Source organism: Podarcis raffonei, chromosome 7, assembly GCF_027172205.1.
Source record: "Podarcis raffonei isolate rPodRaf1 chromosome 7, rPodRaf1.pri, whole genome shotgun sequence".
NCBI classification, from domain to species: Eukaryota; Metazoa; Chordata; class Lepidosauria; order Squamata; family Lacertidae; genus Podarcis; species Podarcis raffonei.
Window position 1 is genome coordinate 44,376,298 of NC_070608.1, and position 24,186 is coordinate 44,400,483.

Below are 24,186 nucleotides of genomic sequence, written 5' to 3' on the forward strand. Positions count from 1 at the left end.
CAAGCATCAGAGATTCTACTGGATGACTCTGGTTTGCCTCAAAGTTTCTGGGGGGAGGCAGTAAAAATGGCCAATTTCACGATGAACAGGTGCTACAATGCAGTGGTAGGTGACACCCCGTATTTCCTGCTTCATCGGCAGAAGCCGCTTGTGCATTTCTTTCGCACTTTTGGTAGCAGAGCCATGGTGCCTGTACCAAAGTTTCTGCAGCAGGAGGGTGGCCCAAGGTACCAGGAAATGATCTTCTGTGGATATGAGCCTGCGACAAAAGGGTGGAGATTCGCATACCCAAAAGGTGATCAGACCAAGCTTCTGGTCAGTAAACAGGCTGAGTTCTTTGAGCAGGATGGTTGGGCAAGGCGCAAAGCGCGCTCTAACGTTCACTCAGATTGTCTGTCTGACTCTGAGGAGGAAGGAGAGCCAGAGCCTGAACCTGCTGGTGGAGACCAGGTCCCTGAACAGAGTAGGGCGTCTCCACAGGTTGTTAAGGGAGTGTCCAAGAGTGAGCCCTCATCTCCTGTGCGCATAATGGAGAAAGCTCACAGACGTGTCAAGTCAGAGGGGGAGTCTTCTGATGAGGAAGACGCACATGCTGGCCCCAGTGGGTCAAAAGGAGCACCCCAGTTTGTGCCCAGGCGGTCATCGCGGGCTACAAAGGGAATTCCACCTGAGAGGTTTCAAGTCACAAATGCGTGGGTTGGTTTCGCACAGTGCGAACCTGAGGTTTGTGAGGTTCAACAGGTGCCTAACAACGATGCCAGGACGGGGCGGAAGGCAATGGGGAAGGTGTTGAACACTCAGAAGTCCTCTCAGAACGTGATTCGAGAGGGGGTGTTAGGAGAGGCTCAGAACTTACAGGGTTAAGAGTTCTGAGTGATGACGCCTCACATTCTGAGGGCGGGCTTAGAACACTGAAGGGAGTGGTTTCTCTGTGTTCTTTCAGTGTGCGTGTTAGCTCCGTTGAGAGAGCAAGCGACATGTCCGCTCTGTCGCCAGGAGATTTATAGATGTTGTGTTTTGCTAAGGAATAAAGACTTTAAGATAAGGAGACTGCTGCGTTTCAGCCTGAGTTATTGCCTTCGCACGAAGAACGTTCAAGCTTCTGTTCCGCTGTGTTTTACAAGCTCTGCTGAGTCAAAGGTCCCAGGGGGGAAGACCAGAGCGCAAAGGAAGTGTGCCGGACCCCCCGGACGAAATTGACCCTCAACATATGCAATATTGATAGATACAACCCTGAAAAGAACCAGAGTGACTCCTCCGGTTGAATGTGCTTCTGGTGTGGGCATGAGTATAGGTAACTGAAATGGCATATTACTTTAATTATTATTCCAATTCCCTCCCCCAGTACTGAATTTTGCATTGTAAGCTCTTTGGGGCAGGCAGCTCACCTTTTGCACTCTAAAGCACTACTGAACACTAATGGAGTTATGTATAAGGAAGTCAAAATGTTTCCATAACTGGGCACTGCACCATTCTCAAGTCACTCCTCCCAAGGTTTAGGGTAGTAAAATGCACAACTAGAGGTAAATATCCATTAAGAGTATCTTATAGGGAACTGCTTTCTTGATGGCAAAACTTAGAGGGGCAGAGATGAAGTAGCATTAGGCAAGTAACAATGGTAAGTTGTAAGTAATATGCATATTTTGATGTATAACGTCAATCCCACTCAACGCGCCTAAGGAAACCTTCTGATGCAGAGGGTCCAAATCCCCTCACTTATGCTCTCCTTGCATTCTGTGGGCATTCCTTTACTTTGGTTGAAGTCTGGTGCATAGATGCCGAGACCATTTCACAGGATTGCCATTTGTACTGCCTCTCCTCCTACATTAATCCAAACAACGAGGGCCCTTTAAAGCATTCATAAATAACCTGCTGCTGCTGCTGCTATTGGCACTTAGAAGCCAACCGTAGCAATGTTAAGCAACGACAAATTTGATAGTTCAAGAGGCACAGTTAAGAAAAAGATTGCTCAGAAAAAAACAAAACCACTCATTTACCACAGAGATCCTTAAAAATGGCATGGAATCAGTCAAGTAACTATAGAAACCAATTTCTTCAGCTCTGTATCACACATCTCACACCTCAATTGTCTTTATTATTGTCTGCTGTCAGATCCTTAATCAGAAATGTGAACAGGCTTGATTTATTCAGCGGGGAAAAGAATCTGTAGGTCAAGTAAAAAAAAAAAAATCTCACTCACACAGTCTTCAACCTTAGGTATTTTCATTTAATTCTGTTCCCAGTAGCTCTGGGGGCAACTCCAGTGAGATCCAATATTAAGGCTCAATTAAAATAAGCTCCAATTAGTGGAGCTTTTTTCTCTCCGGCTAGAAAAGTCAGGAAATGGATATTGGGAAATGTAAAAAGTCAGCTACTGAGAGGAGGCTGCAGCAGACATAAATGAACTTATTTGTTGATTTCTGCAGTTGCTATGCAGAGGCCTCTGGGAGTAAAAGCTTAACCAGTCTAAGCTATAAACTAAAACCCCTGCAGCTAAACATGAACTGCGTGAAACAAGGGCTCCATTCCAGAACAGAAAACTGCTGGGCCCAGAAAATTAAAAGCCAGAGGCGTTTTCCATTTAAAACTAAATCCCAGTACCGCCTCCCAGCCAAAGAATTATAAGCAGTATCAGATTTACAAAACGAACAATTACCCTGGAAAAATGTAGCCTATTGTACGGTCCCAGATGCTAAATCTCAAAGTGTCTTTTTCCCCCCCTAATCCCACATTATATTCCTACCAAACACACTGCTGTATAGTTTAGGCCTGTCTAGAAATAGTTCTTTGTAAACTATGAAAATAAAATGTTAAGAGCTCATAATTCATTGACCTCATTTGAAGTGCTGCCCTTGCCTGTAGCAGTTCCTGTCCTTCCCCAAGGCCTCTGCAAATGGTATGCAACAGCAAAATAAACCCTGACCTAATTGCCAGGAGAGGAGGGCTGCCAACCTTCCCTCAGAATACAAAGGCAAAGCGTGGGGACTTGAAAAAGTCATACCTCTTTTGCTTTCTGCTTTAATCGCAGCTGCTCCGGATCTTCTTTATTGGTACGGCTCTATCAAAAAGGAAAGGAAAGGAAAAGAAGGGGGGAGGGAGAGGAAGAAAAAGAAAGACGTTTAATAGAAATTACTAGCACCCAAACACAACATTATCTTTAAATATTTAATAAGTTACAATTTTCTCTTCTGATTGGAAACCTTAGCTGGAGGGAATGAATGCCTCAAGCCAGATTGGCTCTCACACACACACACAAACCCCCTCTCTTCATCAGGGACTCCATTCTAGCCCAGAGGAAGCTTGAACTAAAAATGATGCTAACATTGTCAGTCAGGTCCAGCCTAGGCATGATGATGTTCATGTCAGCAACAGACACTTGGGAAAATGAGAAAAGCAGCAAGGAGGGAGATAAAAAGATCCGGCACCATATTTGATGGGCATGCAGAAGACCTCCTTAAGGAGCCTATTTTTTCAGTTCCTATATTGGGCCATTTTAAAATAGGTCATTTGCAAGAGTTATAATAGGTTACGTTTAATAGGTCCCAGGCAGCTACCAGTGGATCATCCGGTAGGGGAAGGAAAGACTTCTAGGTCCATTAGCAAATTGGTGTAACCTTGAAGCTCCTAGCTCAGTGCATAAGCAACTTGCTGAAGGCCACACAAAGCTCAGTCATCCCCTGCGATCTGTAATGTCGGATAATAGGAATGTACCCTTTAAGTTAATTCTAAGGCATGTATGGGGAACCTCAGGCCTGGGGAGTCCAAAGGTGGCCTCTCCAGTCCTCTATCTGACCCTCAAAACTCTGTCCAGGAAACACCCATTTCCCCAGGCCATGCTGATCACCAGCCCTACTTCATACCTTCTTCTTGAGAGTTTTTGCCTGGCTGGAATCTGTCCTTGAACTCTGCTTGCTTGGTTGGAGTACAGGGAAAGGTGTGTGGGTGTGAACTGCCCTACTGTACAAAGGTAAAATTCATATTTGTTGCACCATTGACCTGTGGTTCCAGGAAGGTTGCCAGCAACCTTTGCAAAGCTTAATGCTGGGTCCTTGCAAATCATAGCCAGAATCCACCTGTCCCAAGATATAGTCCCCTGCCCAGTAGTTTGCAGGGGGCTAGAGTTACATCTTCATCAGACCCAAGTTAGACACACTGAAAGCTATATAAAGAGATAACTTCCTGCACTTCTATGCTTGGCTACTGAATTCTGCACAGACCCATGGACATGCAATATGGAAGTCTCTGGCAAGAGGTACCAGCTGCCAAAAACTGAGAAGTCTGGTGGGAGATGACTGAAATGGTTTAAGAATTGGAAGCAGAAGTGTCCTCTAGCTGCTGCTCATCCATTTTTGTCTTCAACATGAAGCAACAAAAAATAATAATAGAAGGATAGGCTACAAACTCCCCACCATCTAGTTCTAATTTTTGAGTGTTTGGCTCTGTCTTATTTCTGTTTTTAACAAGAGCAGCATTCAGTAAATGGTCTAGAGTCATACAGCCCAGACATAGGCTTATTACCAACAACTTTGAAATAGTGATAAATAGTAATATAACCAAAGTGTATGATGTTTTCCTATTTGCTTTTAACATCAATCTTTTTTTTCCTATGGGATATCTTTCCTAAGCATTTCAAGTGTCAAGGGGGCCCACTGGCACCACACAAAAAACACACAAATGCAAGAAGTGTCCATAGATTACAACATGTTTGGACTCAGGAGCCCTGTTTAGGGAAGTTTTTAATGTTTGAAGTTTGATTGTGTTTTTAATATTCTGTTGGGAGCCACCCAGAGTGGCTGGGGAAACCGAGCCAGATAGGCGGGGCATAAATACAATACAATAAAAAAATATTATTATAGAAAATATTGGAAAGATGGAGAGTAGTAGTCCACTGTTGCGGAAAAACTTTGCCAGAGTTTGAACCTTTTCGGTAAACCTTGGGATCCACAGAGTCCATGAGTCCCTGAATCCCTTCTCTGAGGTCCAACTTCTCAAGGTACCCAATTACTGTAAAATACCCATCCCCTACATGGATGTGCTTGTATAGTTCTTCCAGCTGCAGCAAACTGGCAGCAGCTAGGTCTAGGAATATTTAGCTGCCGTAAGTCTTCTGCAAATAACAATTCTCTCACCTTGGCTGCCCGGAGCAACACCTCTCTCTCTTCTTCATCCTTCCTCTGCTTCTCGATCTGGTCCAACTGCTCAAGAAACCGAAGCTGGGCCCTTGTATCACTAGTTATTGTGTACTTGTCATTCCCCTAAAAAGCGGGGGGCGGGGAGAGAGAATTTATGGTTGTTTTAAAATACAACATGGACCACTGGCCCCCAACCTAGATGTTAAAAGCAAGTCAGCTTGCATTAACGTAATAGACAAGTTTAAAATAAATTCAATGCACATTTGCTTACCAAGATTGCATCTGCTTATTTTATTATTTATTAAATTTAAATTCCATTAAAAGCTACTTTCCTCCAAAGTGTTTCCGGATTTTCAGTTAGCTTATCTATACTAGCTATTAAAACCAGCCATTTGCTCCAACCCTCCCTGCCACAAAAAACAACAACCATTTTTGCCTATGTCCAGTTTCAAGCTTCCAAGCTCAGAAAACAGGCCCAGCACTGAACTAAACTGATGCCTGAAGACACTTAAAGGCAGGGAAGAATGGGTGCATATAATTGGAAGCATGCTGTACCTCCAGTGACAGGCGTGCATGCTTGGGATTGTAGACAGTCCTAGGAGGAATCTCTGGAAACTCTAGTTAAGAGAGAAGCCTGGAACTGCTGCCAGTTAAAGCAGACATATACTGGTCTAAATGAACCAGTAGGTGGAATTGGTATGTGTTAGCTTTTTAGGGGACGCGGGTGGCGCTGTGGGTTAAACCATAGAGCCTAGGACTTGCCGATCAGAAGGTCGGTGGTTCGAATCTCCGCAATGGGGTGAGCTCCCGTTGCTCGGTCCCTGCTCCTGCCAAACTAGCAGTTTGAAAGCACATCAAAGTGCTCCGGCAGGAAGGTAAACGGCGTTTCCGTGCGCTGCTCTGGTTCGCCAGAAGCGGTTTAGTCATGCTGGCCACATGACCCGGAAGCTGTACGTCGGCTCCCTCGGCCAATAAAGCGAGATGAGCGCCGCAACCCCAGAGATGGTCACGACTGGACCTAATGGTCAGGGGTCCCTTTACCTTTACCTAGCTTCCTTTTGGTTATTGCCATTTCCATGACTGCATTTTATTCTTACAACTTAATAGCCAAGAACCTCCTGTGTCCATGATGAAGCATACTTTAAGGCAGATTTTAGATATAGGATGCCAATACAATTACTTTTTAATTTTTTTTAAAAAAAACCCACTGACTGGAACAAGACTGTTAGGAGACCAAGAAGCTTAATGATTATTTCCTTTACCTTACAGGTCATCGTACGATGCTGAGCAATTACAGTTAGTTTCTCCAGAAGCCCTCTTAATCTCTCTTGTGTAGCATGGGAGATCAAGTTCAGAACATCTGAATTAACTTCCGTAATGTCATGGCTTTTACCTGTGGAGGCAGAGAAAATCCATTACGTGTTTTAGTACTAGCTGATAATTGAAATAATTAGCACAGCAGGCATTCTGTTCCCCCTGGAAGTCATACCCATTATGAATAAAGGTTTGGGAGATTGTGATTTTCCTGGTAAAGCCACAACTTCAAAGATCTTAGACATTACATTAATAAAACCTAGCCTACAGCTTCAGAAAATAGACATTGTTTCACTTAGCCCCTAGAATCACTTTCCTTGCAAGGTCATTTATAGGACAAAGTTAATAAGAATACAGAAATCAAGGCTTGTGGTTGGGAGAAGGGAAGTAGTTGTAGCTGTAGAAATTAGTGCCATATTCGGTTAATTTCAGTAATTAAAAAAAAAACACAAAACCACACGCACAGTTACGTTTTGCCCTGTTTTGACACAGTGCTTGTTAAATCTTGACATGCTAATGAACTGAGTAGCTTTTCGCAACATACTGGGCCTTTTTCATACTCCAGTCCAGCCAACAGCATATGGCAGCTTGACCCAGTGTCTCAAGGCAACAGCTTGGAAAACAGCGAAGTCCAATAGGGCCTTAAAGCGGCCCCCTTTCCTCTTCACCCATAACTGCAGCTTGCCTGGGTGAGCTCTGCTTCTCTCTCGTTCTGCATCCCTTCACTCCCCCTAATATTTTCAGAGCAATGGCACAGAGGCAGACTGCTTTAAGGAAAGCTGCTTGAACCCTACACTAAGGCTAAGCATCTTCTCTGCCGTGCTCTGCAGTAGCCCATGTAACTAATGAAGGCTTCCTCTGGTTGACAACAGACCCTGCTTTCAGCACAGGCTTCGTAAGGTGTAGCAGCTGCCCAGGCAATTCAGTGCCATGGAAGCAAAATTACTATTAAATGCAGACCCAAAGGCATTTTCCTGAACCTGCACTCTCTCCCCTTCAGAGATTTGAGAACTTAAAACAACAAGTATACTAATGCAGAAAAGGCGTATTTCATGCCAAGAATAAAATGTACCCTCAAAATAGGTGTGCAAGGGGTTGCTGGCTGCTATCACGAACCTCGGCAGAGAGTAAGACAAGCTACTGTTTTAATATTAAAATGGTCACCTTTTACATTAAGTTGTTTATGGGCAGAAAGCATATTCCAACATTTGGTTTAGGCTGCACTTTACACTTCTGCAAAGCAGCTTCACTGTTGGTAGCTTGCAAACATTTGCGGAAATTAAGATGTTGAGATTTGGGAAAACAAAGAAAACTAGGATTTGTTTAGAGCAGAGATGGCAGATTTGCAACCCTTGGGCCAAATGCAGCCTCCAAAGCAATTCTGTTTGGCCCCTGGTGGCCATGCTAAATTTTAAACCAAGGTGTGTGCCCAAGTTTCATCCATGAAGGACAATGAAAAATGCTACTTGTACAGTATTAAATTCACACTTCTAATGTTTAACTCTTTGGGTTTTGCATGCAGAGTCCCCGTTACTAAACAGCGTCTGTGCTCTATATCTGAAACACTTGCAGCTAGATGATTTAGGGTTTGTAGGACCTAGCCACATAACTTCAGTTTGTGGCCATATGCTTCTGCCATTCTCCTTCCTCTGGCTGAGGCCATTTTGGGGCAGGGGAGAAAAGCTGGGGATCCAAGTCAAGGTGGTTTTGGAACAGACTTTCACATGACATACCGGTAACCCCTTTCCAGGAGCAACCTGTGGCCAAGACACACCTGCACCTTCTACCCCCACCCCAACCATAGGGGAAAGGTACGCACACCCAAAAAGATGTTTAAGGGGAAGACAACCCTAGAACATCCCCTCCTATTTAATTGTACCAATAGTGGGATTTGCTTTAAGCACTGCTGTTGGACCTCTTTGCTGTCTGGCTGATGAGTTGGGCACTATCCTTCTCATAGCTGCTTGGTCAAATGGCCCCAGAAGCCTATGCACCAGCACAATGGCTCATGGAACATTTCTCTGATCTACTGCTTCAAAGATGTATTGCTGGCCTGCTCAGAAATAGAACAAAACCCTCAAACATCAGTAAAAAAAAATCTCATCAGTAAAGGGATTTCACAAATTGGAAATCACCACCTAGAAAGCCCCATCAGCAATAAATATCAACTGGGTGCCACCAACAAATCAGGTCTCCCCTGTTGATTATAGGTCCAAGATGGCTTGCGGCCCGAGCCACATAGGGCTGTGTATGCTGGTATTAACACGCTAAACAGAGTCCAGTAGGTCATTGGCAACCTGCACAGTGCTTTCAGGACTGATGACAGTCACATTGTGTTGCCTCACTAAACTAGCAGCTGCATTCTGCACCAGTGGCAACTTCCAGGCAGTCTTCAAGGGCAGTCCCACACAAAGCACATTGCTGTAGTCAAGATGGGAGGTCAACAGAGCATGGACAGTTGTAGCCAGGCTATCCCAGTCCATAAACAGCCATAGCTGGTGAACAAACCAAAGATGAGCATAAACACTACTAGCCACACAGACTGCACTTGGGGATGCAGTGACAGGCTGGAATCTATAGGTACTCCCAGGCTGCAAACCTGTTCCTGCAGGGTGAATGAAGCCCTTGCAAGAACAGGTCATCCACCCAATTCCCATGTTTCTTGCTTCAAGATTTCTTGGGCAGGGGTTGAAGTCTTTGACTGCATGTGTTAACCAAACAGATTTGTGCAAAGCATTGGCCAAAATCTCTAGTTTCCCATTTATAAGATGAATATTGCTTCATAATCTCACTTTCAGTGCTGCTGCGATCCAAGCTAATTTGCTATTTAAAAATTTGGCTGCTTAAATACAAGTTCCGTAACTCAGTACAGAGCAATGCCAGTACATTCAGGAAAGAGGTGGTGTCAAAGTTAAGATTTATGCAGCCTGTTTTGCATTCTGAAGTATCCCACCCCCGCCCCCCAATTTTCTCACCCGTTTCTAGGATCTTCTTCTGCAGTGCATCTGATGAAAGGAAGAGTTCTTCTGGACAAGACCGGATAATTGCGCCGATTGATTGAGATTTCGAACCGAATATGCATGCACTCTCTTCACTCAGGTTGACCCCAGCCATAGAAGTCACATCGTTGATGTCATCTTCATCTCTACAAGCAAAATTTCTATTATATTTTGTATTGGGTTATAAAGGCAAACTGTTCTATTAAACACTGTGCTTACCAACATGACCGTAGGTCCTGTCACTAACTAGGCTGCTTTATTTCTTTGATCTGCACTAGCTAGAATTTAGCATTGCAAGTTGAATGTTTAGGTAAACTTGGCAACTTTGGCATAGTTCTCTACAAATGACATAAGCGGGAAAGTGAAGGCTCCTGAGAAAGTCGTCACTGACCATGATTAGAAGTCTGAGGGCTGAGTGAGACATTAAAAACAACAACAACTGAAGAGACTTTGTGGGTAGGGAGATTAGGATCAGAGAAGCAAGTGGGGACGTCCTTGTAAAGAATTCAAAATTCTGCAGAGGGAAAACTTGGGAAAGTGGCAATTTGAAGCACTGAAGTTCAACCTCATTTAGAACAGGTAAAAGACTTATTGCCTGGACACGAGAACCACTTGCCCACAGAACCACTCTCTCTTGTTAGGGCTTAATCTCAGTTTGTTGGGGGCCCACCATACAGCCCACAAGTACAGCCACACACAGCGGCTCTTGATCAGATACTGTGGAGAAACAGAGCTGTGTGCCACCAGCATACTGATAACACATGGCTCCATATCCCCCGATGACGGCTTCCAATAGGTTCATATAGATGTTAAATAGCACTGGGGAACAAGCAAGTTCCCTGCAGCACCTCATAACAAATGTCACAGGCCTGATGAACATCCCCCCATACCACTCTTTGGAACTGATGTTGCCGGTAGCATGAACTGGCATAAAACAATGTTCCTGACACCTATGTCACATAGCCAGTCCAGGTCCATGGTTGATGGTATCAAAAGCCACAGAGAAATCAAGCAAAAGCACAAAGGTTACACTCTGCTTGTTGCTCTCCCTTCAGGGAGACCAAGGCTGATTTCATCCCAACATCAGGTCTGAACCCAGACTAAAATGGGTCCAGACTATCGGTTGTACCCAATAATGCCTGCAGCTGCTCTGCCACAACCAGCCAATGACAACCACAGACTAGGGGATCCAGGGTGAGCTTATATATACCATATTTTTCGCCCTATAGGGCACACCGGCCCATAGGGCGCACTTATTTTTTTTTTTGGGGGGGGGGGGAAATAAAGAAAAAAAAATTCCCCGACCCCAGCCCCCAGAACGGGTCCGGGAGCAATGGCGAGGTTGAGCTTCGGGGTACAGGCTATCCGCAAGCCTAGGGAGCCCAGCGGGAACTCCAGCGGGACGCACACACATTTCCCCTTCATTTTTGGAGGGGGAAAAGTGTGTCCTATAGGGTGAAAAATACGGTGTCTGTGTGTGTGTGTGTGTGTGTGTGTGTGTGTGTGTGTGTATGTATATATATATATGTATATATGTATATGTATATGTATATGTATATGTATATGTATATAGATAGATAGCAGTGGACACAGCACCAGCTCATTCAAGGTAGGCCCAATACTTTAAGCTTGCCAAGAGCAAGATCGCATAGAAAAATAAGCACAGTCAAGTCAGAAAAGTATTCGATCTTTTAGTTTAAAAAATAAGGTTATCAGAGAAATGAAGGAGAAACAAGGACTTGAACTTGTCTGTGTAATGGTTAAAGGAACTTTACTACTACAACAAAATGAGTAACAAGGGTGTATTGCAACATGGGTTCAATTGTTCAATTAACCTAATATTTAAGAGAACTTGATATGCAAGCTGGGGCCATTCTAGTTCATTCCCGTAGAGCATTTGATATGGTACCACAAGGAAAAATACTCCTTTCAACAAGCAAAAAAAGAGTTACAAGTATTACAAGTATTGAAAGAAAAGAAGTGGGATTTTTTGGGGATTGATCTTGAACCCATTTGTTCATATTTTAGTGAACATGGTAATAAAAATGCACTTAAGGCTCACTGAGTAACATGCTCAAGATTAGGGGGTGGCATGAATTGATCTTTTCACTAGGACCTAGCAAGCAGGTATGCTTGGGACCGAGTCCCCAGGATCAGACTGTTTGCCAACATCAATAATATTTCCTCCTGTGGTAGTTATGGATTATCCACAGAAACCATTAATCTGGGACATTTATTTTGTCAGTTACAGAAGTTGCTTCTCTACTTAAGCATTTTATTAGTTTGGTTCATAACTATGTTCTTAAGTGTGGAGTACACTGATCTAATCAAACTTTCCAATTGAAGCAAGTCCCTCCTGGTTTTCTCATTTAGTATATCCCATTTAGTAAACTTTTCAATGAAGAAACACACACAAAAACTTGACAAACAAGTCTTTAGCACCCTCTGCTGTTCAAATATTGGCCCTGCACTTTTCACTATTTTAATTACACAATTGTTCTAAAAATAAGGACAGGCTTGAGCTAAAACCTGTAAGATGCCAGCCAGAGGCTGCTAATCAAAATCTGCGTGGAACAATTTAAAATTTAATCTAGGATTAGGTTGGTAGCAGCTATATACTCATCTGTGTTCATTGTCTTTCTTTCCATTTAAGAAAGCTCTCACACAGGTAAAAAGCAAAATTAAGACATCTGGACAAAAGTAAGATTGTTCTAGCTTTAGGATGAAGGATTTCAGATTACCATTCTTTTTACCGAAGTGTGATGCTGCAAAAACAATGGCTCCCAAACGCTTTTCACCATGGACCACTTGAAAATTGCAACAGGTCTTGGTGGACCAACTTAATGTTTTTTTTCTGCATCATGTAGTGATTTTAATGTGCTGTGCTAGGTGATGCATGATTTTGATCATATTTTTATTTCCCATATATTGTATGTCATTGCGTTACAATTTGAATTCCACAGAATTCAAATTGTAACGCAATGTAAGAAATGTAACCAAGAAATAGCAATTAAAATGAATATGAATATTTAACATGATGGATGCACCACCTTCCACATTCAACCACAGACACCCCATGGACCATGTGAATGAAGCTCTATGTGGTCCACAGACCAGAGTTTGGGGAAAGCATTAAGTCCCCCAACCCCCAAGTACATAGTCTCTTGTAGGTAGTGTAACTTCCAGCTAGAATCTGCAAACAGAGATAGTGAAATAATCTTCCTTAACAGCCATGAATTATCACAGTTATCTTTCAGTTTTAATTATATGGTAGAAGTTCAATAGAGCATTTGATGCTGCTAACTGCTGGGATGTCAGACCTTCTGCTACAACTTAGAAGTAGTAGTGAGAACAGAAACTTCCTGAACTACAGCTAAAGTAGCTACCCTAACCTTCCATATTTGGAGGGGGAAAGCTCCCTTGCTACAGTCTTTTGCCATAGTATAAAAGGTAAAGGGACCCCTGACCATTAGGTCCAGTTGTGACCGACTCTGAGGTTGCGGCACTCATCTCCCTTTATTGGCCGAGGGACCCGGCGTACAGCTTCTGGGTCATGTGGCCAGCATGACTAAGCCACTTCTGGTGAACCAGAGCAGCGCACGGAAACACAGTTTACCTTCCCGCCAGAGTGGCACTTATCTACTTGCACTTTGACGTGCTTTTGAAATGCTAGGTTGGCAGAAGCAGGGACCAAGCAACGGTAGCTCACCCCATAGCGGGGATTCAAACCGCCGACCTTCTGATCGGCAAGTCCTAGGCTCTGTGGTTTAACCCACAGCGCCACCCACGTCCCTGCCATAGTATACTAGCACTAAATTAGTAGAGTTGCTTTCTCATCTTATACCTACGGCCCTCCACCAGATATTGCCAGAGTCTTAGGGTTACTGGGCCTACCTTATGTGCATTGAAGTGTCTAAAACTTAGATGAATGCCATACTTATGCCCTACGGCCCCAGCCAGCATGGCTAATGGTCAGGGATGGCAGGAGTTGTAGTCCCAACATCATCTGAACAGCCAATGGTTCCCCTTCTGCACAAGATGCCACTGACATCCTTGCCTCCCTCCCCAAACCCAAAACATTTTATACATGGCACAGACTTGTACTAAATCCTCGTGCTATTACACCAAAAGGTAGCACAGCACTAGTTTAAGGGGAAAGGCTAGAGCCCAATAAAGGAAGGGGCCAAGATCTTCTGGAGTGACTTTTTGCCCCAAGAGTGGACTACACTAATGTGTCAACTTCTGAGCCTTCTATGCAACAGAAATCTGAAAGGGATTTTCCTTCCAGTTACTGGCCACATTAAAATGATTTTTTTCAGGGTGATGAAAACAAATACAGCTTCTTTTCCAACAATCACAGACAACTAGACACATTTGATTTCAATTGAAATCTGTTAATAAATCTCAAGCCTGTATTAAACCCTAAGATTCAGCTAACAGGTATGATACCCTTCTGAACCCTACAAAAATGCTGCTGGGCTATTTAAAAGGAATAGAGTTTGCCGACATAGAATTAGCTTAAATCTATCAGCAATGGGCAAATATAGTATATTTGACTACCTCAAACCCCAACAGAATAACTAAGAAAAATATGGTATGTAGAGTTATTAATGAAGCTGACTTATTTTCATCAAGGATCAGTGAAATACAATCTGTGTTCATAATTTATGGAATAATGTTGTATTACAATTACTTTTTCTTTAAGTGTTCCAACAAGAATTGACTGAATTATCTAATTTCATTAATATTTTTTTGAATGTTAAGTGTGCAATTAAAATTCGCTCACGTATACTTTACAATGTATCATTTGTTCAAGCATTTTATTCATTGCTTAGGATAAAGCAATCTCAAATCCAAAGATTGCTTAGGATAAAGCAATATTGCTTAGGATAAAGCAATCTCAAATCCAAAGATTTAAAATGTGTGAAGTTTTCGTTCCCACAGACTTAAATTGTATTTTCCTTCAGTGAGGTAGCAATACTGATATTTTGCAATGTGTGGATTCATTTAATGAGTTGGACAGTTAGAAGACAGGATAAGGAGTTCAAAATAAAAGAACTAGGATTAGCAACTAGATAAATGAAAGGCTGGACTTCAGGAGCATATAACCCAATCAAGCTCTGGAATGTAAATATCTGAAACAGCTGGCAGGGCAAATTCTAGGCCTTTCCTTTCATTAGCACTAAAACATCAGAACCAAGGAAGCAAAAACTCCCATCAGAAATCTTAAATATTTATTTAGGCATCACTCAATTCTCTGTGGCTGTTTGCTTCCCACCCACCCCCACACCCCACCTCCCAGCCAGGCTTTTGCATAGTACACAAACTTCCGACTTTGTTTATTTTTTACCTGAAGGATTTTGTTCCGTTCTCCCTTATTTTATTTCTCTGAACAGGAGATGCTTGAAGCGACAGAATTTTGTTTCCTGGCAGGGTAATTTGTTTCACAATGGAACCTAAAAAAAAAAGATGAACAATCCATAGCAGAAAGCAAAATCCTTAATGACATTCAGCGCACAGCGCACCCAAGAACAGATATCTGGAGAGACTGTGTCCAGGATTTTTCTTTTCTGTTTTTTTTTTTAATGAAAGCTGTGTATTTGCTTCAAGGTCAAAATGCAGTTCCCATACACATTATCTGCTCAAGTTATTTTATCAGGACATGGACACCTGGACAACTGTGTGATAGCTAAGAATATTCCAACATCAAAGGTATCTGTAACTGTTGCCTTTAACAAAGGCTGCTCCCTCTTGTAATTAAGAGAACTCTCCAAGTGATTTTCTAGACAACTGCTTTTAGCACAGTTAATACATTTGCTGTGCAAGGTCCAGCCATCTTTCTTAAAAGTTGTGGATGGGTCAATGGATAGTACTGTGCCAATATTCAAGAGATAGCATCTATCACTGGGAAAATGCACTTCTGGTATTCAGGATATCATGAGAAGGTAAAGGTACCCCTGCCCATACGGGCCAGTCGTGTCCGACTCTAGGGTTGTGCGCTCATCTCACTTAAGAGGCCGGGAGCCAGCGCTGTCCGCAGACACTTCCGGGTCACGTGGCCAGCGTGACGAAGCTGCTCTGGTGAGCCAGCACCAGCGCAGCACACGGAAACGCCGTTTACCTTCCCGCTATGAAGCGGTACCTATTTATCTACTTGCACTTAGGGGTGCTTTCGAACTGCTAGGTGGGCAGGAGCTGGGACCAAAAGACGGGAGCTCACCCCGCTGCGGGGATTCGAACCGCCGACCATACGATTGGCAAGTCCTAGGCACTGAGGTTTTACCCACAGCGCCACCCGCGTCCCTTCTTTCATGAGAAAGCTTAGGGTAAATGGTACAAGCCTGGGCAAGCTGCTCCTCCTCAAAACTCCTGGCCACCTTCCAGTGTGGCCAAGACGACAGAACAGAAGCTTTTGCTTATTCACAGTGTAGTGTTACATCTGAACCCTAAAATGGTTAATCTTATAGATGGTTTGTAATGGAAAGTAGAGCTTTGTTGAGAGGAGGGGAACTTCAGCAGCCCGAGGCTCATCCGGGTTCATTCCTATCATCATAAAACCATCATGATAGCCAAAGCTCAGCTATCATAAAGAAATACTGGAATTTGTTTTTCCATGTATCATGGCACCTATTATTGACATATTCATAGTTCAGACTTTCATAAAAACATCAAATTGGTATACAACATTTAGGAATACAATCCACACATTCATAAAAAAATTAAAAAGCACCAAAAAATACTGAAAGGTTAAAAAGAGATAATTCATATTAAAAAGGCCTGTCTGAACAACATAGTTTTCAAAAGACATTGGAAAAAAGCGAGAAATGGTTCCTGCTGAATCTCTTCTGGATGTGAGTTCTACAGGTCTGGAACTGCCACAACCAAGGTCTGGCTCATAGTAAAGGCCAAACAAACATCAGAGGTAAGTGGAACCACTAGAAGTTCGTCATCAGAGGATCTCAGTGATGGAACATAGAATCAGACAAACTCTTAATGTATTTTTGGCCCAAGTTGTTTACAACTTTGAGCCTGGAAAATTGGCAACAAGTGCCGGTTTCTTAGCAGCTGAGTAACATGTTGCAATTAACTACAGTGTGCAACACTAACACAGATGCCCAAGCCTACCTTATCCCCGTTTTAAACATTTTTGTGAACCTGGTGACTTCAGAGTTGAATTACTGCAACCAAGCAACTCTATGTGGGGCTTCCTTTGTGCTTAACCCAGAAACTGCTGTTAGTGCATACAGCTGTAGTTCACTTGGTGACAGGCATGAGAATCTGTCAGCATGCAACACCCCTGCTCAGAGATCTGGAGTGGTTGTCATTTTCTTACCTGGCCAAGTATATAAAGCCCTTAATGGATAGGGAGCAGTTCAGTTGCGTGATCACCTTAACCCAAATGTGCCCACTCAACCACTTTGATATGTGGAACTGGTGCCATTACAGGTGCCACATAATACTAGTTCCACAGCTGTAAGAAAACAATCTTTGGACACTTTGGAATTCCCTGCTTATTGACATCAGACAAAACATTGAGCTGTACCCACTGAAATGCAGGACACCCCACCAAGCACAGTGATACATTTGTAAAGTGGAAACAGCATGGTGTGCACTCAATGGTTCAAATCAATTTTTATTTTATTTATTTTTTGAATTTATATACTGCCCTATACCCGGAGGTCTCAAGGCAGTTCACAGAAAACTAGGCAAGCTATGGTTTGGGTATGAGGTCTGAAATCAGCCAGATAACTTTTAACTGTACCTGCTGGAAGCTGGCTAGACTGGATCAAAGTGTTTAATGGCATTTTTTCACCTGATTTGTTCACAGCATGGAGTGAAGCCTGTTCGAGTGTGACTTTTTTCAAGATACTTCCTGAAGGCTGCTGGACTATCTGGAAAAGTTACACATAAAAGTGCTCAGCACACATTGCAAACCTAAACAGTCACAATATTAGATCAAGTTAGTCATGCACATGAAAGTGCAAAACTTGCATCAGGGCTGACCAAGTCATCCAAGATCAAGCTTGTAAATGACATTAGGATGTCAAATGGCTTTAAGAAGTCTGACTACACTCCCCCTCTTCCAGCAATAATGGGTACAATCATATTGGCAGGACACATGCTTTGTGAGCATTCCAATATAAACTTATTTGCACACTTAAAAGACACCGATAGAACCACTGCTCAGTCTTCTCCCTTCTATCAGAGGCGCCAAAGTTTGCAATATGGAACAGGCCCTTCCCAGTGGCACCAATGAGATTATGAAACTTTCTCCCCCTGGTCTTTCCTGTTTAGGACAGCTGGAATTTGCTTCAGAAGGGATTTGTGGATCTGGTGAATTTATGAACTTGTGTCAAACCGCTGGTGCTCCTCTTCAATTTTTTTACTGATTTATTGGCTGTTTGATGTTGGTTTAAACACATGAAACTGCTTTGGGGATAATGTCAAAAAGCAGGATGACATTATCTTAAATAAATCTGTTTGATCATAAAATGAGATCAAAGCTACCTACTGCTACGACTCAAAAGGGCAAATATCAGAAGCCATTTTGCCATGGCTCACAGTTAAAGACATTATGTACCCCCAATGTTTTACAAGACTAAAAGTGCCTTCTAACCTCTCCTGCTCCCACATATTCAGCAGCTTTCCAGAATACTAACAAGTTTGATGTAGGGGTTCTGTGGTGAAGTTTGAATGGTATGAACTTTATGCCAAAAGCAGGAGATGCTTAACCCCACCCCCACCCCAAACGTGAAAAATCAGGGTAAAACTGTTCCATTTCCATGGGACGTAATTAGAATCTTCCCAGTGACGTGAACCTCTAGAAATAAGAACTAGATGGGCATTTTAAAACTGCCAAGCGAAACATTGATGTTTTCTTCAACTTTGGCTCTCCAGCTGGTCTACAGATCCCATCACCTGCTGTCACTTAGCCCTAACTCTCAGGAATTATTAAAGTAGCTGTTCCACAGCGTCTAAGGATCCCAAGGATGAAGAGCACCAATTCTAGAGACAGAACAGTCCAGAAAATGTTATAGATCAGACAGAAAAAACACCCCTGTCCTTAAGAGGCCGTATCTGATACCTAATAATGGAGCTCTTCACACACTGTGTATGTACAATTTCAGCACTGCAAATTTAATAACCTAAGAAAAGTCTGCTGGATCAGGCCAATGGCCCATCTTGTGTAATATCCTGTTCTTGCAGTAGCCAAGAAGCAGATGCCTGTGGGAAATGCACAATGAGGATCTGAGCACTCTCCTCTCCTGTAGTTTCTAGCACACTGCTTCCAACCGTGGAGGCACAACACAGCCATCACAGTTAGTAGCCACTGGCAGCCACTGAATTTGCCTGAACCTCCTTTAAAGACATCCAGGATGGCAGCCATCACTGCCTCCCACGGGAGCAAGTACCATAGCTTAACTATGTGCTGCATGAAGTAGTGCTTTCTTTTATTTGTCTGTGAAAGGTTTCCTGCTCTCCTTATCAAACAGAAAATAACTGCATGGTAACTTTAACATCTCTTTCAGTTGGTAGATCAGGGAGAAAAGGGATGTCCAACAACAGTACCTATGGTGACTTCAAATGAGACAGACTTAGCAGTGGGGAGCTGAGTCAACCATCACCATTTAACATTTGTACAGCTCTTGAACATTCAAAGTATATAACATAGTCTTTAATCCGTACAATAACCCAGTAAAGTAGACCATATCCCCCCAATCTGTATTATGGGAATGAGGCCAAGATATAATGGTCTGTCTACGGTCAAGTACACAGAATGGGTGAACTGTGCAAACACACACGCAGTTCAAGTATTCATGCTCAGTAAAGTTCTGGTATTGGAATGCTTAGTTTACATTGTCAAATACCTAGAAAGCTGCTCTGTTTAGTATCTGCCAGAGTTTTATTCATGGAGATGGGTGCTAAACATTCCTGATTCTTTGAGTGGACTACTATCAGACAGATATATTCCTCAATGTTGCTTAGTACTCACATATCTCCATACTGCCCCTTTCCTCATATATTATTAACCTTTTACAATGGACATCTCAGGTGTCAAGTTATGCAAGGTACGTAAGGGGCAAATGAACAAGTGCCATTTTAATTATATGCTGATAAACTGCCTTTGAATTGCTGGCTCGGCTGAACTGCTAAGGTTAGAAAACTTCAGAGCTTTACAGATCAAGAGCAAGATAAACTTATCAGCTACTTTACCTTTACAGCCTGTGTCTGAGCTGAATGGGAAAGGACAGAACTGGGGTGGACAACTCTGATCGTGATTGGTTTCCCAGCAACTGGCATTATGGATTGGAGAGACGTGGTCACTGCTGTTGTAGCAGTTGGTGCAGCAGTAGTCGAGGTTGGCTTCAGAGCTTGTAGAGATGTTGCTGCAGCAGAAGATGGCGGCTTTACAGAACTAGGAGCAGTAAATGCAGGTGATGACGACATTGCAGGGGTATGGACTGGTTTCACAACCTGGAGAGAAGTGGTACCAGTTGCCACCATTGCAGTGGAGGAGACTGGATGTACAGCTCTCACAGTAGTTGGTTTAGTGGAGGGAACGGGACTGGCACCTTGAAGGGAGAGTGTCCCTGACAAAACAGGCGTGGTCTGAACAAGCTGAAGAGAACCAGATCCTCTTGTCACTCCTGATGTACAGAGGACTGGGCCTGAAGTCTGTTGGGAGGGTATCCCCGTCAGAATTTTAAGAGAGGTCGCAGTCACAGGAGTGCTGGCAGCAGGTACCGAAGAAGCGGATGATGCTGTGCTACAAATAGGAGGAGCTGTTTGTGGTCCTGATTGTTGAAGACACTGCCGTATAAAGGCCTGCGCGTCAGGCATTAATTGCCGTAAGGCAAGCATACTTTTCTACGCAAGGAAGAAAGCAATAGAAAAAAATTAAGATCCTGCATTTTCCTTCCACCAGTGACACCGCACTGTGTCTCATTGAATAGTATCAATGTCACCGCTAAAACATTAAAAAGATAACTAGCAGACCAGCTAAACAATACGAATTATCACATCTGATCTTCAAGGAAGATTCCTAAAGTTCAGGCTGTTTGCCTTTGCAATCATTAACAAATCTGCATTTTGAGAGGAGACTTAAGCACACTGGACAACATCCCAGACACATTTATGAAGCTGGTCCTGAAGTCCTGCTCTTGTTGCATGTGTGAGAGCCACAAGAACCTGAATGGGCAGGAAGTTTCCCCTGAATGGGTAGAATTTACCGAAATTGTACATGCAGGTTTGTGCCAGCTAGCCTCACACTACATGGTCTGATATCACAGATTTGGGGAGTCCCAATTCTCATCACAACACCATGGAGGCATGGACAGAATTTCACTGGAGAGGCTCATTTTCCCACACCAACCACTTCATGCTGAGTCCCAGTGTGTTTTGCTTTACAAATTAATTCTCCTGGCATTTCAAAACAACCTTTCACCCACCCATCAAGGACCATCACCACTTTGATACTTAAAATGGGGAGCAAATTCATTTAGACATACCTTGAGAAAAGGGAGAAGATAGGGCTGAGGGGAAGACTTTAGCTCAATGTACAGTTTTCTAGTAAATTCTTCAGGTTCCATTTTGGCTTCCTAGATAGGAAAGGAAATGGTTGCACAAATGTAACGTGTCGTTTCTCCAGATGTGCCTAAACTGAACCCACCAATTCACTCACTTTCTTGTACTAACAATTTCATACGCTGAATATTCTATTCAACAATTAAATTGAAGAAAGTGTACAGTATCAGCAGGCTCCCAAAAGGAATCTAAGATTAAATCTTCACTGGTTTAGAACCAGCAACTGCGGACAATAAGTTAGATTTCTAAGTTGTTACTAGAAACTTGGAAATGTACCAAGGCGGTAAAAAAATTGTGCAATATTTCTGCCACATGACTAGAGAGACAGACTGCAGAGAGTCAAATTTCTCCTAGTTTGTATCCAGAAGCAGGTAAAATAAAACAAAACCCTTCCTATTTGTTTAGCTTCTCTTTCCTGTTTCCCACCTGTATTTGCAGCATGTGTTACTATAACAGGCAGTATTTAACTTGCCTATTCTGAACATGCTCAGGAAAAGCAAAAACAGCTTCAGAAGTATTGCCATGTCATACACTCTACACCAGTCACTCTGTGAAAAAGAATGGGATCAGCTTCTGGCAATTATGACACTCCAACATTAAGGCACATGCATATTTAAACATGGTATAGAAAAACTTATTGGGGGAAAAGGAGCCTTTCATTGTTTGAGAGGTCTACAAGAGTGCCTCACATGGTGTGCCTGAGAATCCTGCCTCTCTCTGAATGTTGTCCCAGTACTCAGGCTAGGACTGAAACATTGGCCTGCAGCCAGGCTGCCTGATGACTGTGATCCTTGCCTTATGCCATGCCCCACTGTGCACCGTAGCCAATGACATTGTGGCCTCTAGTATGCCCCCATGTAATTAATCCATCCCGTACTTCACACCCTTATTTCCTGTGTGCACACAAATCACTTCTGAGTAAATACATTTAGGATCAGGGCACAAATACTTGCAGATGAACTTTTACCAACAGACTTTGTACCAGGTTCTTCACATTCTGCCCCATTTCAGGTGCTTGAGGCCCACTGGATGCCAGTTTTATTAGTGTTGCTAGGAAGTTTTTGCACTTTTCCACATTTTCCAGCATTTCCTGGTAGGAAGCCAAAAGAGTAAATTAACTTCTGTTCAGTTCTGAAATACTGGGAAAGGTAAGCAATCTTAGACTACTTTGCACTAACCTGAGAGGTGCTGACCTGTGCTACTGTCCTACTTTCTGTGTCAGACACTGGCTTCGTAGCAAGAGAGAGCACAGAAGAATCAGAAATAGGAGGCTTTGCCACTGGTCCGGTAACCAAAGACTTTGCAGCCACAACTGTGGTGCTGCTATTATTTGTTGATGCTATTGACTGGAAGAAATTAAACATTTAAGTAGCTAGATTCAATTATGACAGGGAAAAGCAAAACTAAAGCTGCTACATTAATATTAGTATCAGGAAGGCACCTTTGTTCTACTGGTGTTGGTGCCTACTACCCTCCAACACAACTTTCCATTAATGTCTCCCATTCACACTTTTAGGAGAAAGCAAACAGCTACACATAACATCATGCATGCAGATTAGCTCATGTGAACCTACATTTAGATTTAGCAATAACGATTTTGTCTGACAGGTAGTAATCCTAACAACCATGCACATTTCCATCAACCACCAGGAGCTGAGAATGACCATCACTGAAGACAGCTCATAAAGCATGATGTTTAGAGGTAGACTCCTTTATTGCAGTCAGATTCAGGCATTAGACACTACCATAGGCTGGGGAATATGGATGACTAACCCAACCCATATGGCAACTTGAATGAGGCAGATGACCAGGGAGGGGGTTAGTTTTCCTGTTCCTGGGTTGTGGGAAAATAGCCATAAAGTCAAGTGTGTAAAGAGCAAGTCAGTGGAGTTTTCCATCTGGAAATAATTCCCGTGGGAACGACCTTGGGACATGAGTGGCCAAGAAGATGAGATGAAAACAAGAGGTAAAACAAAAATTGCACAAAGGAAAAGAGGTTCTATATCAGGCTTAGCCCTTGCAGGTGTAGAAGGGCAGGAAAAAGGGATGGATACAGTGACACAAGCATTAATAAAAATTAATGAGTCCTTAGAAGCTTTGACCAAGCAAGGCACAGAAAATTCTAAACAGTTGACAGAGTTATCAGAGAAGCTAGATTTAAATACCAAAAGTGTTGCATCTAATACAGAGACTATAAATAAATTAATTGAAGAAAACGTTGCAATTCGTAAGACTGCTGAAGAGGCAAAAACCATTGCAGAATCCACACAAGTAAAGTTAGAACCAGTTTGTAAAAAACTGGAGGAACATGAGGCGGCCCTGTCTTTAATGGAACTTCAGAGAAAGGAGAGGAATCTGAGATTGAGAGCAGTCCCAGAAAGTGAACAGGACAATTTGGTAGGGTTCCTCACAAAAGAATTTTCGGAATTTTGGCAAGTAAATTTGAAAGAGGAGGAATTCAAGATAGTCACGGCCTTCAGACTGGGCAGAAGACAAAATAAGAAAAACCCAAGGGACTGCCTGATAACTTTGAGATCTAAGGAGGAGAGAGATAAAATATTAAATTTACAATTTCAAAGATCTCTTGAGATTGAAAATTCCTTTGTGCAGATTTATAAGGATATTCCTAAATACATCTTGGAAGCGAGAACTTACTACAAGGACCTGACCACTTTGTTGAAGAAGAATAACATAATATACAGATGGGAGTTCCCACAAGGCTTGTCTTTTAATTACAAAGGGAAAAAAACCAAAATAAAAACAGTGCAAGATAAAGAACAATTTTTGGAAAGAAACGAAGAGGACCTCGTGAAGGAAGTGGTGGACCTGACTACTGAGGCAAAGGACTTAGCGGATATTTCGAACTTGACATTTGGACTTAAAACCCCAACAAAGGAAGAACAATTGTTGGGGGCAGTTGGAGGAGTAACCAAGTAAACAACAAGATGGCTTTACAATTTTTAAGTTGGAATTGTAATGGCTTGAACCTTCCCAGAAAAAGACGTGAGGTTTTTCATATTTTTAAAAAAGAACAATTGGACTTGATTTGTTTACAAGAAACCCACATGACTAGAATACATAGAAAATTACTTGTTAATAAAAGACTGGGACAGGAATTTATTTCATCAGACAAAGTGAAAAAAAGAGGAGTGGTG

At 42.7% G+C, this 24,186-nt stretch overlaps 1 protein-coding gene across 4 annotated transcripts in view; it reads right to left on the bottom strand.

The window, feature by feature from the left end:
* Nucleotides 1-24,186, bottom strand: part of TAF4B (TATA-box binding protein associated factor 4b) — a 54,692-nt gene that overhangs the window by 16,556 nt on the left and 13,950 nt on the right. For 2 of the 4 annotated variants that reach the window (XM_053396338.1, XM_053396340.1), the window contains exons 4-13: nt 22,210-22,377; nt 21,999-22,121; nt 20,956-21,045; nt 19,661-20,314; nt 17,208-17,337; nt 14,796-14,901; nt 9,422-9,591; nt 6,395-6,525; nt 5,130-5,255; nt 3,002-3,058 (exon numbers count right to left, since the gene is read on the bottom strand). In XM_053396338.1, coding sequence (XP_053252313.1) covers nt 3,002-3,058; nt 5,130-5,255; nt 6,395-6,525; nt 9,422-9,591; nt 14,796-14,901; nt 17,208-17,337; nt 19,661-20,314; nt 20,956-21,045; nt 21,999-22,121; nt 22,210-22,377 — 1,755 coding nt within the window. Of the gene's footprint in view, nt 1-1,218; nt 2,165-3,001; nt 3,059-5,129; nt 5,256-6,394; nt 6,526-9,421; nt 9,592-14,795; nt 14,902-17,207; nt 17,338-19,660; nt 20,315-20,955; nt 21,046-21,998; nt 22,122-22,209; nt 22,378-24,186 lie in introns of those variants that run through there. The other 2 variants (XM_053396342.1, XM_053396339.1) reach the window with 2 other exon arrangements.